Source organism: Hesperophylax consimilis, chromosome 3, assembly GCF_061612785.1.
Source record: "Hesperophylax consimilis isolate HC1 chromosome 3, BYU_Hcon_1.0, whole genome shotgun sequence".
In the NCBI taxonomy this organism is placed as follows: Eukaryota; Metazoa; Arthropoda; class Insecta; order Trichoptera; family Limnephilidae; genus Hesperophylax; species Hesperophylax consimilis.
The window spans coordinates 14,358,886-14,378,191 of NC_142838.1; the positions used below are offsets into that span (position 1 = coordinate 14,358,886).

At 36.1% G+C, this 19,306-nt stretch overlaps 1 protein-coding gene across 1 annotated transcript in view; it reads left to right on the forward strand.

Moving 5' to 3' along the window:
• LOC149424999 (atrial natriuretic peptide-converting enzyme-like) overlaps positions 1–19,306 on the forward strand; it is a 94,255-nt gene that overhangs the window by 51,903 nt on the left and 23,046 nt on the right. Inside the window, exon 6 of the mRNA XM_089650899.1 lies at positions 8,937–9,152. Within this exon, the coding sequence (XP_089507025.1) occupies positions 8,937–9,152 (216 nt within the window). The remainder of the gene's footprint in view (positions 1–8,936; positions 9,153–19,306) is intronic.

Here is a 19,306-nt window from a genome sequence, read left to right on the forward strand (position 1 = left end):
ACTTCAAATCACATCTATGCAGAATGGCGCTCCGTCTTTGTTTACACCCAACATAGTACTTTTATTGGCTCCGCCCGGCAGTTTTGTCATGTAAATTATCTATTGCTTGTACACGGTGTTCGGAAGCTTGTAGGACAAGCGGGAAACTGGTGAATCCACAACAGCTGTTCAATGGCTTTTAAAGGCGTAGACCCCGCTCCAAAACTTTTTTAGTTATGGAAACAAAATGGCAAAAAAGTTTTTACAAAATATTTTTTTTTAGTTCTATATTTGATATATATTTAGTAGTTTCCCGCATGTACTACTAGTTTCCGGACACCATATATATGCCTAAAACAGCTGTAAACCTTTCCGAAAATAATAAAACTTATTTTTGAATAATATTTTAGGTAGGTACACAGGTATTACGATATTATCAATCACAGAGTCAAGTCATTAATTAATCGCCTATCAAAATAATTTCATTTTGTAGCTAATTAGCATTAAACTGCAAAACAGTAAATATTATTTTATACATTATAATCTAATCCATCGCCAATAAAAAAAAACATCGTAGTTGATTACATTTATCATTGACAAGTGGAAACACATTCCACCTAGGGTAAAGTTTAATCTTTACTTGATTTTACAACACAATACCGTAAATCATCCAAGTGCGCACATATTCAATGGATACTTCACTGCTAATTCCCAATTTTCACCTTTGTAGCACTTCAACTTGATGCTAATCACTTTTCATTTAATTTTTGCTGGAAGTCTTATTTTCCTCAAATAATTAAGAAGAAAAATAAATTTTCATTGGTCTAAGTAATGTTATAATGGTTGATACTTCACTATCAAATAGAACGAATATCTTTAATCCGTTCAATATTTATCGATGTACTCGTAATACCTGTATAATTATTATTGAACGAATCGTTTGAATCGATGAGGTTTTGGTAACCACCGCACGCAAGGAAACATGCATGGCCAACATTCGAACAGAGTTTATTACTTTTCACTTTTACGAGTTGTTCAGGTGCTGAACAGCCAGGTTGTGGAATGAGTTGGGTTGGGTTATGTTAGGTTAGGTTAGGTTGTGGAATGATTTGGGTTGGGTTATGTTAGGTTAGGTTAGGTTGTGGAATGATTTGGGTTGGGTTATGTTAGGTTAGGTTAGGTTGTGGAATGATTTGGGTTGGGTTATGTTAGGTTAGGTTAGGTTGTGGAATGATTTGGGTTGGGTTATGTTAGGTTAGGTTAGGTTGTGGAATGATTTGGGTTGGGTTATGTTAGGTTAGGTTAGGTTGTGGAATGATTTGGGTTGGGTTATGTTAGGTTAGGTTAGGTTGTGGAATGATTTGGGTTGGGTTATGTTAGGTTAGGTTAGGTTGTGGAATGATTTGGGTTGGGTTATGTTAGGTTAGGTTAGGTTGTGGAATGAGTTGGGTTGGGTTATGTTAGGTTAGGTTAGGTTGTGGAATGATTTGGGTTGGGTTATGTTAGGTTAGGTTAGGTTGTGGAATGATTTGGGTTGGGTTATGTTAGGTTAGGTTAGGTTGTGGAATGATTTGGGTTGGGTTATGTTAGGTTAGGTTAGGTTGTGGAATGATTTGGGTTGGGTTATGTTAGGTTAGGTTAGGTTGTGGAATGATTTGGGTTGGGTTATGTTAGGTTAGGTTAGGTTGTGGAATGATTTGGGTTGGGTTATGTTAGGTTAGGTTAGGTTGTGGAATGATTTGGGTTGGGTTATGTTAGGTTAGGTTAGGTTGTGGAATGATTTGGGTTGGGTTATGTTAGGTTAGGTTAGGTTGTGGAATGATTTGGGTTGGGTTATGTTAGGTTAGGTTAGGTTGTGGAATGATTTGGGTTGGGTTATGTTAGGTTAGGTTAGGTTGTGGAATGATTTGGGTTGGGTTATGTTAGGTTAGGTTAGGTTGTGGAATGATTTGGGTTGGGTTATGTTAGGTTAGGTTAGGTTGTGGAATGATTTGGGTTGGGTTATGTTAGGTTAGGTTAGGTTGTGGAATGATTTGGGTTGGGTTATGTTAGGTTAGGTTAGGTTGTGGAATGATTTGGGTTGGGTTATGTTAGGTTAGGTTAGGTTGTGGAATGATTTGGGTTGGGTTATGTTAGGTTAGGTTAGGTTGTGGAATGATTTGGGTTGGGTTATGTTAGGTTAGGTTAGGTTGTGGAATGATTTGGGTTTTTATTGTTTTGCGTTACCTCAAGGATGGGTCATTTAAAATTCAGGTTCATTCCATTTGCTATCACCCTACCTCTCAAAATATGACACTGGAATCTCTTTTATTAATATGAGTTCAATTTTCAACACCGTAGTCTCTGAAATTCTTCAATGTACCACTCTTACAAGAACTGTAAAAACACAGATTCCTCGGAAAATATTTTCGATTTCAGATAAATTCGCTGTTTTTAAAATTAAAAATAAAATACTCTTCTTGAAAGCAGATGAAAGACTTTTTCAGGATTTAGTATTGCAACTCGACATGTGCAATTAAAATGTTGATCGAAAATAAAGATGATGTTTTTAAATTCTAACTAGTCTAAAACTGTAGTTTATAAATATTTTAAAAAAACGCGTTTAATCAGACATAGGTATTAAAAACGTTATTATCACTTCACTTTTATTCGTTTGGTATTTAAATATTTATTTTTAAAATTTGCAAGCGTTGAAAAATATTTTTTCAATGTTTTTTTCTTTCTAAAATAGTTTAAATCATATTTCTCACGGAAATACATAATGAGAAAGCATTACTTTTATAATACCGTGTCAGGATGGAAGATATATCTCTCTACGGTTGTTTGTTGTCTATGAAGAATATCTCTCCAAATTTAAAAATAAGTTAAAACTCGAATATTACTGGAGAAAACAATAAAAAGGGGTTAAAACACGAATATTACTAGTGAAACAGCAAAAAGGTTTAAAACACGAATGTTACTTAGTGAAACAGCAAAAAGGGGTTAAAACACGAATATTACTAGTGAAACAGCAAAAAGGTTTAAAACACGAATGTTACTTAGTGAAACAGCAAAAAGGGGTTAAAACACGAATATTACTAGTGAAACAGCAAAAAGGTTTAAAACACGAATGTTACTTAGTGAAACAGCAAAAAGGGGTTAAAACACGAATATTACTAGTGAAACAGCAAAAAGGTTTAAAACACGAATGTTACTTAGTGAAACAGCAAAAAGGGGTTAAAACACGAATATTACTAGTGAAACAGCAAAAAGGTTTAAAACACGAATGTTACTATTGAAACAGCAAAAAGGGGTTAAAACACGAATATTACTAGTGTAACAGCAAAAAGGGGCTAAAACACGAATATTACTAGTGAAACAGCAAAAAGGGGCTAAAACACGAATATTACTAGTGAAAACAACAAAAACAATAATACTTTGTATCTGTTTATTTGCGCGTTAATACGTTAACCAGTTCATTTTCGTTGTAGTAAATTTGTTGATGGTTATATTTTAGTCTTCTCATAGCTACTTAGGAAAAGTTAAGTAACAAAATAATACTCAAATATAATATCATACACCATTTGAAAGTCATTTTACCACCGCCAAGGGAGTATAACGATATCATTCACGACTTTCTCTTTATATTCCTTCTCGCCTCTCGCTGCATTACGGTACAAATTTCTACTAGGGAAGAAAGCTCGTCTCGCCTGGGGAAAATCACATTTGCGGAACAAACAGACTGTACGCCATTTGGTTGGGAAAAGTTTTCGAATTATTATTGTATCGCAGAAAAGAGCACGAATTTCGGATGGGTTATTTGAATTGATCATTTGGAGGAGGGGAAAGGTCATGTCACGACAATGCCGACATTGTGAGCTGATACGTAAAATCCTACAAATTGAAAAGGTCCCCTGATTAAATTGTTACTAAATCAATTCAGAAAATTTTGCGTACACATTTCATCTTCGAATATTTTTTGTTTAGCATAGTAGAAAATATACCTTCCCAGTATTGACAGGAAAGTCGTCATAGCATACTCAAAAAAATATTTATTTATTCATTATAAACGCCATATTTTGTATTCTATATATGAGACATGATTTACTGCATGATACAGTGACAGTGCATTTAAAAAATAGAGAAAAATTGAAAAAAAATAACCAGTTTTAAAATTGCAGATGGCATAAATATAATATAAAATAATAATATTACGCTACATGAAAACATCATTCAGTTATCTCTCAAATACTGCTGAAAATAAAATTAATATGTCATTATAATTTGTGTCCAGGGGAATGAAGGCGAGAATGAGGTGCATTTGTGTGTTAATTAAAACTGAAATTATTGTTGCAGAGAAATATATTTTACCTGGTTGCTCGATTTGTTACATTGAAGTCTATGACCTGCAGGTGAATAGTTTATTTATGCCTGCAGGTGTTCACGACAACTAGTTTGGAATGAATAATATTAATGAAAAAAGTTACAAAAGTAATTTATTTTTGTGCCATTTTCCAAACAATGTGTTTTAAGCGTGTTATAAAATCAATAATGTATAGTTTATGTGTTGAATTGGTATGTGTAGTTTGAAGTCAATAAATCGTAAAAAAATGTGATGCATACGTTCAATATTTCATATGAATTTGATAATTCCTATTGAATTGTATTCTAACAATTGCGTACTAGCGACAAATACACTTTTTTTATTTCTTCCGACTGATTCCCGAATACTAAATAAGAAAAACAAAACAAAGTTTTTAGTAAAATTTTCATCGCATTCAGAATTGAAACGTTGCTTGAATGGGTTTCGCCGTGTTTGGTGACCAGATCTGAATAGCCAGATACTCCCTCACCTTCATTTTCCACATTTTCCTTCCCCTCCCTATACCTTTAGCCTTACAACACACCCCAATTGGTGATACCATATTATTACCCGGCAGATGAATTTTTTTTTAATTTAGCCCATATGCCAAACTTACAGTCCACAGCAAAATAAAATATATTTCATTCGTTCCTTGGTGTGTCTGACGCACTTCCAGTGCGACACGAAACGCATAAAATACACGTATATCGACGAAGTTTTTTTTTTTTTTTTTTTTTTATTATTGTACGACAGACAGGTAAGTCCAATTATGGTACAATTTTATAAAAACTAACAATACATGTACATATATTTTTTAAAACATGGTATAGTGATATTAAACACATCTATATCCGCTGGTAGGGCATTTAGTAAGGTCATACCTCTTGTCATGCTATGTCGGGCAATGACATCTGTCCGACCCTGCGGTATACAGAATAGGTCGTGGCTACGATTTCGACAGTATTTATCAGGAACGAATAATCTACAGCATGACAGGAGATATGGGCAATCGATAAGGTTTTTTAGTAACTTTAATTCAAATACCATGAGTCCGGCATTACGCCTAGTCTCCAGGCTTTGGTAATTTATCTCCTTTAGCAGTTCCACGTGATGCATGAATTTCGGATATATTCCGTATGATCGCATGTAAACATACCTTAGGAATTTTTTTTGAATTTGTTCAATCATATTTATGTATTTAAGTTGATAAGGTATCCAGACAGTACTGGCGTACTCCAGCTTGCTTCTGACCACTCCGTTGAACATGGAGGTCATTGCTTCTTTGTTATTGAATTGTTTGCAAGTTCTAATTACAAAACCAAGAGTTTTGGAGCAAGCCGAGGTAAGCTGGACTATGTGGTTTGAAAATGTCAGCTTAGGATCAAAGATCACCCCAAGGTCCTTGATGATGTTTACGCGTGTAAGTACTTCACCATTCATTCTATACTGGCAGAATACCGGATTTTGTGAACGACTATAAGTCATAACAACGCATTTTTTAATATTGAAGTTAAGTTTATTTTCTACCGACCATATCATGATTGAATCGAGGTCGGCCTGCAGTTTCGAATAATCATAATCTGATTCGATTTCCTTCATCAGTTTCATGTCATCTGCGAATAGTAGACATGAGCTGTGACGTATGCAATCCTGAATGTCATCAATCAGAATGAGGAATAACATGGGACCGAGATTCGATCCTTGAGGAATTCCTGACAGAGCTGCGAACTTATGGGAGTCGTATCCATTTATATTTACATACTGACTTCTATCTTTTAAATATGACGCAAAAAATGTCAGTAAGGGTTGATTAAAACCTATTTTATGCATCTTTTTTATTAGAATATCGTGATCTACTCGGTCAAATGCCTTTGCGAAGTCCGTGTAAATTACGTCCGTCTGATGCCTACAGTCTAGGCTTTGTGCTACCCGTCGAGAGAAAGAGAGTAAGTTGGTTACCGTTGATTTCTTCGGTAAGAAGCCATGTTGATTACCTCTTAAGAAAGGCGTGATTTGTGGACTGATTTTATCACAGATAATCATTTCAAAAATTTTTGGAATTGTTGACAGTACTGCAACTGGTCTATAATTTCTGACGTCAGTCTTTTCATCAGCTTTGTGAATGGGGCTGACCCTCGTTAGTTTCCAACACTGTGGAAATGTGGAAGACATGATGCAGAGATTAAATATGTACGCAAGGGGAACACAGATATTTGGAGAGATTTTTATAATTATTGAAGGAGGAATACCGTCCGGACCAGTAGCCTTATCAGGTCGGAGATTCCGGATACAAGTTTCTATTTCCTGGATGTTGGTCAATCCGAGTGAGATATCTCCAACGTTCCAGGGTGATGCTGTTGGGAAATTGGTTTCAAGTTTAGGGGTTACTTGACTATAGACGGAATGAAAATAGTCAGCAAACTTATTTACAATTGTGTTAGGGTTAGTAAAAGTTACGCCTTCCTCAATCAAGCATGTTGGTGAGGTTGGGTTAACTTTTTGTGACCTAATATAGTTCCAGAAAAACTTTATGTCGTCTTTGATCCCATTCTGAACATTTTCCATGTATTGTTTTTTAGCAAATTTTATTTCAGATTTTAGCTCGGATCTACTCGCTGAAAATATCAGATAATCGGATTGCTTTTTGTGCAATAGATATCTTTTTCTGAGCGATTCCTTTCTTTTCAGTTTATCTATAATGCTCTTATTGAACCATATCGGATATACATCGTTTGTGATGTTGGGTTTGTTATTTGGTATACATAATTCAAAAATACTAAACAGTACATTGTTTAAATATTTCACTGCTTCGTCTACAGATTTTATGGTGTACAAAAATGTCCAATCAAAATGCGAAAGAATATTATTGCACAGTTCTATGTTTGCTCGCTTATAATTAAATTGGTGGAAATTATAATTGTGGAGCGAAGGCGGGGGCCCGCGGGGGGCGCGGCGATCGTTTTGGCGGGGTCTTCGTCTGCACCGAACCGCTCTTGATAGGCGCGCGGAAATGTCCAGCGTCGGGTGATGCTGGTCTTCATTCACCAGTGGTTCCTCGCTTCTCATCACGTCACACACATTTATATTACTAAGGATAAGATCGAGAATGTTATCGCTACTGTTCTTCACTTTATTGTACTGCGTCAGTCCATTCGAGTTTGTGAAATACGAAAAATCAGTTAAGACGTCTTCGGGTTTATTATTTAAGTTAAAATCACCCAAAATTATTATGTTCTTATTTAATAATATATTGGCTTTATTGTCTAAATGTTCATAGAAAATACGTCTATTTTCGCTGTCATCTGTGCAGTAGAAGTACACTACACATATAAACACAGTGAAGTTATCTTTACAGACTTTTACCCAGAGGTGTTCGCCATCTGTTTCTAGCTCCCTTACTCTTATTGAATTTAACGGTTTACGTACTGCGAGCAGTACCCCTCCCCCTCGTTGCCCCTCTCGGTCCCGGCGATGTACTGTGTACTGGCTGGTGGACAACAGTTCTGCGTCGAATACAGAGGTTTGCAACCATGTTTCAGTTAGAGCAATAACTTCAGAATTTTGTGAAATAACGTTGTTCGAAAATTCACCTATTTTCGTATTTAGACCACGCACATTTTGGTATTTCAACGCTAGTTTTGCCATTTTTAGGTAGGTAAAGATTTACCTGATTGTGTGCCACCTTCTTTATTTGATGGTGATAAGAATTTAAATTTAGACACAGCGATACCTGCCGGCCAGTTGGCGGCATCTAGGAATGTATCTTTCTTTTCTTCCGGGACACCTATTTTGAAGGAGGTGTAGTTCCCTTTTGCCTTCAATGAGACAATATCAAATTCGGAGTCCGGTTCAATGGTTTTGAGAAATGCGTGCACGTGTGTGCTATCGGTATCTAGGCTAAAGCGCCAAGCGTGGATATAATGCTTTCGCTCTATTGCTCGCAACGCCGTTTCTTTTTTAGTGCCCGTTATTATGAGGGATGTACGATGTCGCGGCTTTCGTGCTTGCACCTGCCACTCACTCTGATAATCAACGTGTTTAGAATTGATTGGTTCATTCAGTGGCTTAGCTTTATTTTTTCTTGGTTTCCTTTTCTTTATTTTTTCGTCCGGGTTAGATTTCCCGAGATATTCCTCATTTGTCGGAGATGCTGATGAGTTTGTACCTTCTGCCGATTCGTCCAAGGCCGATGGCCCGCTAGATGAAGACTTGATCGGGATTGATCCTTCCGTAGAATTACCCGAGGTAGACGGCCCACTGGTTGCGTGCTCCCTCGTGCCGTAGGTGCTGGCGGCTTCCAGTGCAACTATCTTCGCCGACAGTTTGGCGACGGTAGTATTTTGTGCAACAATAAGGTTCGATTGATCACTAACCTTGTTATGTAGCTCTGTTATGATGTTTTTTAGGCCACTAATCTGGTCCGTGAGGTCCTTAATGGCAGCGGTGACCGTTTCCCAGGCTTGGGTCGATCTTGTCGCCATATCAACACTGTTATACAGTTAATATTCAGAGCACTGATAAGAACACGTCCTTCACGAACAATTCACTTGTTAATTTTGTTAGTTCTGAGTAATTTGTCCACATCATAATAAAACCCTATTAATTTGTTCCTTAGTTTGTCCGACGGGCTTCCAGTGCGACACGAAGCGCTGCATCCCGGCAGACTGGCGCTGTGACGGACACGTGGACTGCCTCGACCAGTCCGATGAGCTCAACTGCAAGAGCTGCGGCCGCGGCACAATCCACTGCGGGGAGCGACGCTGCATGGCGCAGAGCCATGTCTGCGATGGGAAGGTCGACTGCCCCTGGGGACAGGACGAGAGGAATTGCCGTGAGTCATAAATAAACCACCCACTAGATTCGTAACTCCGTGCTTTTTGTTCCTAGCAAGTTGGTCCACTGTTTAACCATAATTTTTAGAATAATTTCCGATTTAACCTGATTGTATAAAATCATTAATTCAATGTTTTATACCCCTGATTTATTATACGTAATCTCTTTTCATACTCCAAGCAGGTCAGTTACAAGACAGTACCTACCATATTATTGTAGCAATTCTATATCAACGTCCCAATATCACACTCCTATGCGACGGATTCAACAGCTAGGAAAAAATACTCCGATTTTGTTGATATATTTAATATATTTTATATAAGCATACCTTATTGAATTTTTTTTCATCAAGTAGGGGAATATTTTGATAAAACTATTTAAATTGACAGTATTACAGTATTTTGCACGCTAACAGTATTTTGTCGGCTGAAACAAAAAAATTATTTTGGATATTTTATATTTATATTTTGTACATACATACTGTGTAGATCAAATTCAACAATATTTTTTTATATATGTGTTTTAAACAGTCATTTCCTGCACTATTTACGAGTATAATTTCTTAAATATTGTTATATATGTATGTAAAAGCCTTAATAGGCGTAAAATAAATAAATAAATAAATCTAGCAACCACATTTGTTTTTCGTGTCACTTGGCTACGTCACATACACCATCGATGAGGATAGAGGAAACTCAAAAAACGCCACCATAAACAATATAATTCTTAATCGGAGCCTGCTCCATTCATAAGCCTAAAATATTTTAAAAATAAATGTCGAATGTTTAGAAGCATCGAATTTTGATATTTCCCTGCTAGCAAAAGAAAATGAAAAACTCAAGACAGTAAATTATAGCTACATAATAGTTTAAATCATTGATGTATCAGAACGATGGAATTATACCTAGCATGATATAATTACGATCCAGTACGGTATCACAATACGCATATTCCTGGCAGGAACAAAGTTACATAATGAACTGGAGTAGTGGTTTAGTCCGAAGAAGTCATAGGTCCTTTTGACGCACTCGACTTCCTCAGGAGTGAAGGCGGGAAGACGAGGAGCTGAAGCCCTGCTACGCACTGCGCTGGGCAGAAGATATTCTGCTTGAACACTGCGGAGTAGTCGCTTTCCTCAGAGAAAATTGGATGACCGAACCACCCTGCCTAGAAATTATTTACTAGGCATGAAACACTAAAATCATTTTAACAAAAATATACAATCCTTTTAACATGAAAGAAAATCGATGATTAATTATAAACGTTTTCCTACATTGTTGTTTGTAATGTGTCTATAAGTCAATTACAATGAACTCAAAACCTCTTAAAAAATCCTCGATATCGGCAGTAGAATTTCGTGTTTCTGGTTCATTCCAAACATCGTTAATACTCATTCCTGTTCTTCCTGAAAGCATTAAAGCAGTGTATTAATATATTTTGTTGGTTGTGCCTATGTTTTCGTTTCAATTGATCGATTCATAACAATTTTTCAACACAGGCATTTGGCCGGTGACATTGTTGATGAATTACGTGTAAAATAACAAGTCTACTCTTCTAATAACCATTTTGCGTTGCCCTAAATACATCGTCGTAAAGATGGTAGATCCTATCGTGGGATTTGATCAGAGTATGTGCTCACAAATAGTCAGCGATACCTAGGAAATTACCAGAAATTATTAAACATCATAACTTCACAAAGATGTGTATTATATTTTCACGACATAAGATTGTCATGGAATGTTTATGTTGATTTTTATGCAGGAGCCTTTCCGACACCTCCACTGCCATATCCTTGCTGGTATACTACGGGAGGTTCATTTAAGTCATAACCTGGGAAGTATTTTGGATCAGGGGTTTCGGCCACCTTCCACTATCGGTATACTACACGGCCATACTCCACGATTCAAAAACTGATGGACATCTCGCTTATATCGGATAAACAATATATATTAAAATCGGCCAAATTTCTACAACACAACGGCGTGCTTCAAGTTCAAGATGTCAAACGAAACCACCACAGATATCCTCTCAGCCAGTACGCAGCTGTCAAAATTCAAAGTTATTTTCATTGGATACTAACCTGATGACGTTTCAGACCACAGAGATTACTGTGGTTTTTTTTGTTTCACTTTTTGATCGGTGTTATACCTCCCTGTCGTGAGTATTCCTAAATTCAATTCTATGACAGAAATAGAACAGCGAAAAAACAAAAACAGAACGGAACAATGACAAAACAGAACACGGACTAAACAGAACCGCGATAAAAGAGATCTGTGACAAAACAGACGATCAAAAAAAAGAACCACACGAAAGGTTTCAATTTAAAATGCAGTAGAAACATATTGAAGTGTTTCAATGTTTAAATAAACTTAGTCAATATGAGGAAAATCTTGATAAAAGAAAATTTTAATTGACGAAAGCGGCACAGCCAAATTGTTTTGTAAAAAATATTTAATGAAAATATCCAAAGAAAATTAAGACAAAAAATATTTAATAATGGTGAAAATATACTATGTAAAAACTCAAGGAATTCTGAATATTGCGATAGGATTTGAATTATAACATTTAATTTCATATACACGGTGTCCGGAAAATAGTGTTATGAGGGGAAATCTGGTGAATTATCATTCACATAAAGAACCCAAAATATATATTTTATCGATTTGAGCATTTCGAATATCAGATTAGTTTTTACCTACTCTTTTTTTCGTCAACTAAATGGTTAAAAAAACTATTTGAAGCCGAGTCTACACTTCAACGTAATTTAGAGACAGTAAAAATGATATCAACCCTACGAGGATAATAATTTTTATAAATTTGACCTAGAAAAATCCAAATTCGCACCCGATTTACTCGGAAACGAAAGATCAAATCAAAAAATGTTGTTTACTTAATATGTGATGTTGATTCACCAGTTTCCCGTTTGCACTAGTTTCTGGACGTCATGTATATTAATAATAATAATAAAAACGTTTATTTGACAATAATTTTTTACATGTTTGCATATAGTTTGTACACATACATTTAGATGATTATATTGTCAAAAGGGCAACTGCTCAGCTGTACATTCCGGATTTCTCCGGGAATGTAGCTGGTTTTCAGCAGTGCCTTTAATATAATGTGTTATAAATCGATAAATACAAATTTCTTTAAAATAAAATAAAATATAAATTCAGGATTAAATTTACATAAAATACATAGATAAAAGTAAAAAAAAATAATAATCACAAGTAGGTGTCCCTTTCATTTTAAATTCAATCAATTATGATGTTGTGCGGTTGACTGTGCTGTCAGCAACCATTCGCTGCAGAGCTTCTTAAAGCACTGCAACGATGTTGTTGTTCGAATAGGCAGTGGTATTTTATTCCAGAGTTTTGACGATGAGTAGCTAAAACTACCCTCAAAAACAGCAGTTTTATGTTTGGGGAGAACAAGTAAATGGTCTCTTTGGCGTGTACTATGTGCATGTGAGTCACGGGACCACTGCAGTCTGTCAAACAGATAGGAAGGAACCTTTGAATTCATCAAGTTGAACAGTTGACACATTTGATGTAACTTCCTTCTGTTCGATTATAGGTTATTAAAGTCCCTCGCCTTATCATGTTTGAAAATATTGCGTGAAATTTACATTATTAGTTATTAATTCACTTAAGTTCTAGAGGAGTCGATTTGCTTTTTCTTCTGAGATGGATTTAAGAAGATTTATATGCAGAGGCATTATCTGGATACCAATTTACAAACTTTATCCGTCTTGTTCTCATCTTGAGCCCTATATTGAAAAAGTTTTCATCCATAAAAATATGCCAACGGTAAATGTTTACGGAGCGTCGAGTCGGTTTCTACCTACCAAATAGATTCTTACCAAAAGCAACATTTCTAGGAAATAATATAGGTATTATGTTTTACAAAATATTTGAGCATTATAATAAAAAGTAATAATAATAAATATTTATTGTGACGGTTTCTCCATAGACTAATTGGTTTATTTAGGACTAAATTCAAAACCTATATTCGTACCTATGCATTATGTAAGGTATTGACTCGTTTTCAATAATTGGAACCACCATTATGGTGGTTCGATTTCTGAGTATTCCACAAGTTTGATCCTGAATCAATGTTAAATCTTTGATTCGTCCATTTTTTTAAATCATCAAAAATATGTTTTATTTTGAAAAGTATACAACTTATCACAAGTATATAACATTAACTTATCGTGAAGATTCTACTACCTACGACTGTCTTTTGTAACTGCGGGAAAAGTTTTATATTCACGTTAAACCAAAGTGTGAGAAAATCCACATAATTGGAATTATTTGGAAAAGTTTGTGAAATACTGTCATCTTAAAGTTCTTTGTGTAAAAGTTTGATGTATTGGTTAAACTAAATGTAATTAAAAAAATTCCTCACCTGTTTTTTTCTTTGTTTTTGTTTGTGTGTTGGTTTTTCTTTAGCTTTTAAAACCTATTCCTAATTAATTAAACCCACCAGCGAAATGTTTTGATTGTACTTTTTGTTCCTATTGTTCAGTTACTATAGTCACGGTTCTTAGTTTCTTTGCTTTGTTGTTGTGTACGCATTTATAAAATTCCGAGATAATTCCATAATTCAAATATTCCGCGCGCTTTCCTGGTGATCCCAACGTGAGGACAACTTTCCATAAATCATCTCAACTTTTCTCCCCCTTTCCTTCTCTAGATCCGCATCCGTTTTGCATGCCCAAACCACCCAACAAGCGAATGACCGTAACTAAAACGTAATATAAAATTATTCATAAGTACCCACTGGTAACTAGTTACGTAGTAAAAGAGCTGAACCCGGATTTTTGTCGAGCAGCAAAATACCACAGTGTTAGTTTTACGGTGTTTAAATAGAGTTTTGAATTTAATTTAATTTTCCGGCATCCAGTAAGAGGGATTTATTCTTGGAATTATGAAAGAATTTCTCAGCTTTGTGAACGCGCTCATAAACAATCCCCACCGCTTCGAGAAAACGGCTAATGGTTATTACTTCAAGCGTAATTATATTTCTTATGCAGCTTTTGTATGGAAATTTCCACAAATTTCAAATACAGCCGTTCGAATTAAGGGACTTAGCGTGCTCACTTAATTTCCTGAATATCTCATTACAGTGTTTTTTCAACCGTTAATATCAATTATTTATGAATATTAAAGGAGGTGGCATTTAATTTCATTATGGAAATTAATCCAAGTGAATTTAAAATCAGCAAGCAAAAATAATTTATTTACGTTATGACAATATTACCATCAGATCGCACACGTATTTAAAAGGAAATATGTAGTTAATAAATGTGCCAAACTTGTTTTTCCTTCCAGATTCAGATACCCACTCAATCTGTCTATGTAAAAATAAATGTTCTTTTGTTCAAAATCGTAAATCTCCGAAAATCTTCAAGAATTGCTTTGAAATTTTGACCCACCGTTGCATTTGAATACGCGTTTGTTTTTATATACCTTGTAAAGGGCGCAATTTCCCTGTGAGAGGTCCATTGCAAAAAGGGTGCCTTAGTACATATCGGCGTTAGCTCAGGTGGTAGAGGTTGAGGTCATGATCATCAGGCGTCAGGTCAGCTACGGCTTTTACACGGGGAAGTGATTGCCAAACAAACCACTTCGAATTCGTCAAAGGAAACGCATTAATGGGGTATGATAGTATATTCACAAAGCACAATTACAAACAGATACACAAATGAGATGGGTCATTTACATCCTAAATATTCCTAGCGTTTCGTTAGGAACAATCTCTCTTGATAATTTAGGTTCTGGCTGGCAAGCGTGTGTGTAGGCATATTTCAAGTCACAAAAGGCACATAAAAGGTAAAGATAGTTAATCCGCTTACATGAATTTGTAGTAGGTTTCGCGTACATGTTGAACCACAAAAGGAGGGTTATCTTCCGTACTGTACGCGCTATTACGTGTACATTTCTCCATGGTGAGTAGGCACAGCAATTAGGTACAGGCTTCGAAAATACTTGTACAAAGCGGCCGTTAATTTAGGCGCGCAATCATGGCGTCCTGGTTGATAGCAAAACAGACATGTTGACAGGGCCAAGGCTAGATTGTGAGTGTGGGCGGCCGTTGGTGATTTGAATGCCGGCGTGTCGAGCGTAGAGCAGTTTTACCAACTTGGCCGTGCACAAGGCAGGCGCGCGCGCACAGCGACAATGGTAACAACTCACCGCTGACTGATTTGAATTCGCGGGAGTTTTGAACGTGTCCGATTTGTTACGTGACACATCCCCGCCCGCCCGAGAAAAAGCGACGTGGCAATGAAGCAATAGGCTTAAGAATCCTCTTTTACTTAAAACATGCCACAGGCTTCTCAGAGAGATGGCTTGCGAGAGAGAGAGAGAGAGAGATTGTTGGGTGTGCTAGCTAATTGATGACAAACATAAAACACATAGTGACATGACAAGACAAGACAAAATACAGTGACATGACAAGACAAGACAGAACACAGTAACATATGACATGACAAGACAAGACAAAACATAGTGACATATGACATGACAAGACAAGACAAAACATAGTAACATTTTGAAAGAGAGAAAAAAAATGACTCTAAGTTTATCATTGGTCCGGGAAGCTAAGATTTGCGAAGCGTAGTTTGTTTGCGTAGTGGGTCGGAGTTTGCGTAGCACTTGTTATTTTCACTAACACATGACCCTTTGAGATTACACTCAAATGAACACTAGGGTCTTGGAAAAGAACACGGTGTGGAACTTTGTTGTTGCGGAGGGGTTCTACTATCACAGAGGTCAAAATAGGTGCTTCAGGTTTGTAGAGATGCCAGAGTGTTGAGATGTGAGGTTTGTCCTATTTGACAGACGATAAGCCAATGCTTATCGTACTATTTCCAAATCCGTGAATAATTTTTAACAATATGTACATGGTGAAAGTGATGACGAAAGAAGATGTTTGAGTACAGAAATCTGCTGAAAACTGGCTAGAGTCCGGATTCGATCTTCAGGAGAGAGCGAAATATATTTGACAGCAGGTTTCCCGACTCATTACATTTACAAGAAGGTGTGATGAAACATAACATACAACATAATACAATTCTAGTCTTTCATGTGTATTGGATGAAAGACTAGGGTCGATTTAATCTTCTACAAATTTGTGAGAAAATGACAGACCCTTGTTCAAATTTCACAAACCTGGGAGTTTTCTTATTCGTTTCCCAGCCGACGAGTTAGGTGTTTTTGTGTCATGTCCCGATTGACCTCCTACGACACGATACCTCATAATCAAAAGTGAAGCCGATGATTAGTCCATGGTCAATGGATAGTAGATAGTTCTTGGGTTTAGTTACAAGAAGTCTACAGGCATCAGTTCAACCAAAATTTGCTGAATGCACAGCTTCAATGTTATTTTTTTTTTTTTTTTTAAATTCTTCCAAGAGGGAAATTTCCTGCTGTTTGGCAAGTTAAACAAAAGTGTCAAATGTTTTTAAAATGACAAGACATATCCGGGTAAAATGATCTACGTCAGGTAGTTCAAGTATAAACAGGTGGCAATCTTAATTAAGAAAGGCCAATTGATATTATATCGTTCACACGAATCACGGTAAGTATTATGACGTCTTCACGTATCATGTAAGAATTTGAACGATTTTGAAAAAAAAGGTCGAGCCTAGTATTGCAAGGGTGTAAGACAGTAGGTATTTATATCAAAACATTGAGACAAATTACCTATTCGCTGCATTGGCGAAAAAATTAAGTGATTATGACGAGCTTCTCGTATAGCGTTGGATTTTATAACGTTCGCACGTATCATGGTGGATTTTATAACGATCTCTCGTATCATGGTGGATTTTATAACGATCTCTCGTATCATGGTGGAAGACAAATTTACGTTTAAGTTGATAAAGAAGTTTCCATTTCAATACAGACGGCATATGAACAAAATACACAATAAATATACTTGGTGATGTCGATAGTTATTGGTACCAGCATAATACAAAAGTAACATGACAAGCAGATACAATTGTACAAGACATGTGATGTGATGGTAGTAATTACTAACACAGCGCACAAATATAGCGAAAGAGACCTATTGGTTTTACTTACTCTTTGCTTACAATATATTGTGATGACACAACCAAAAGTTGAGTTTACACGGTAAGTGATGACATAATACAAGACATATGTCAACAAGAATTTTTTATACAAGACAAAAAAATATATATATAGCAAAGGAGGCCTATTTGGCTTTACATATTCTTTGCTTATAATATAAAGGTTTGTAGTGGTTTATTTAAGACCTGATTGGGTTTTACCTACTTAAAATGACCAAACAAAATGAGCAAGGAAACACGCTTGGTGTTACCAATTGCCACAAACACGAATGTTGTGAACTTTACATGTTATACATTTTTATATACAAAAAGGAGGGCACCTTGAGACACAGGATAACTTAATATGAGTGACCTGGCTTGGTGTATTTTAACAAGGCAAATTAATGTCATTCAAGACAAAATAAAGTGCGACAAAATAACAGATTTGGGTCAGGAAGTTGAGATCCTATGATTTTACATACTCAATGTGACCGAAAGGTGTTATGCATGGTACAATGTTATTGATGAGGAAGACAAATTGCAATTTGTTTTTCTTTACAACAACTATTTTCAGAAATGACGTGTCAATATCAAATTCTGAAAAAAGACAAGAGCAAATGGGATAGTTGAGCGCCATTCAATTTTGGGAAAACTGAAAAAACTTTAACATGGTAATTGTAACTTATATTTGTTACACCTGTGTAACTTGAATCAAATGACGATACCGAACTGGAATTACCCACGCATTTTGATTACAAATTACAGGGGTAGAACATTCACCTCAATTGGGTGTATGTTGCAAAAAGGGTCATTGTTTTTATACGATGGAACCCATTAGAACAAATAAGAAGGACAATAGGAAGAACAAGAGCAAAAAAATAAAATGATATGTCAAGAAAACTTGGTGTGTTGGGAACAGGGAATGGAGAACATTTTCGAGTATCGCGCGTACCCAAAAATACAAACCGACATTGAGGAGGTGTCTCTTTTCTGAAATGATCAGTTTCAAAAAAGGTGTGTACATGAGAAAAAGTGAAACGTGAGAAAAAGAATAGTAACAAAAGTTTATATACAAAGAAATAGTGTACCGAGGTCAAGGTTACAATTGACACTTATTGTACCTTGTCGTGTAAGATTTACTTACAACAAACCATAATGGATGATTAACTTATGAAAATCAAGAACATTATGGTTAAAAAGGCTTATGATTTCAACAAAAAACGAATAACACTATGGTAGACGGCTTGTGAGATCAATAGTAGAAGTCATAGATAGTTGTTTAAGCAAAGTTTGTAGTGTATGGCAGTGGATGTTTCTGCCAATGAGGTACAAACGTAGGGACGGGAGTGATGGTTTCTATTGTTTCCATATTTCCAGCCTTGACAATGTCCTTTATGTGGTAGTTGCCTATGTGTTTACCAGAAATGTCGGACAGGGTGTACACCAAATCTGAGATTTTTCTCAGTACTTTAGCCTTGATAAAGCGGGGTGCCAATTTGGCAGAGAAGTACATGGCACCTTGTGACAATGTGTTATTTTTTCTCCAGACAATATCCTCTTTATTAAAAGTGACATGTTTCCTGCGTAAGTTGTATCTGTCCGCACTTTTTTGGTGGGCCAGTAATAAAGCGTCTGTTACTTCGCTGTAGATAGCAGAAAGTTCTTCTAAACGGTGAGCATATGTTTCTACAGGGTCTTCAGATGAGGGGACCGATGATGGGAAATCAATATTCCGATGTAGAGAGCCGTGAACAATTTGTTCCATGCCGTGTTTGAGGAAGAATGGGGTGTAACCGGTTGTAAGATTTACCGTGTTGTTTATAGCTGCTTGAATTTTTTCCAAGTTTTTACACCAAGTGCGTTGGTCTTTATCAACTAGGATAGCCAGGGCAGTATTGATGTTTTGGTTATAACGCTCTACAGTGTTGTTCTGTGGTGTGTAGAGAGTATTATAAAAAATGTCCTTTATGCCGTATTTGGACAGGAACTCCTTAAATTCAGTTGCGATGAACTGTTTTCCGTTATCCACAATAATTGTACGGGGGGTTCCGTAAGGTATAAATATGTGTTTTTCCAAA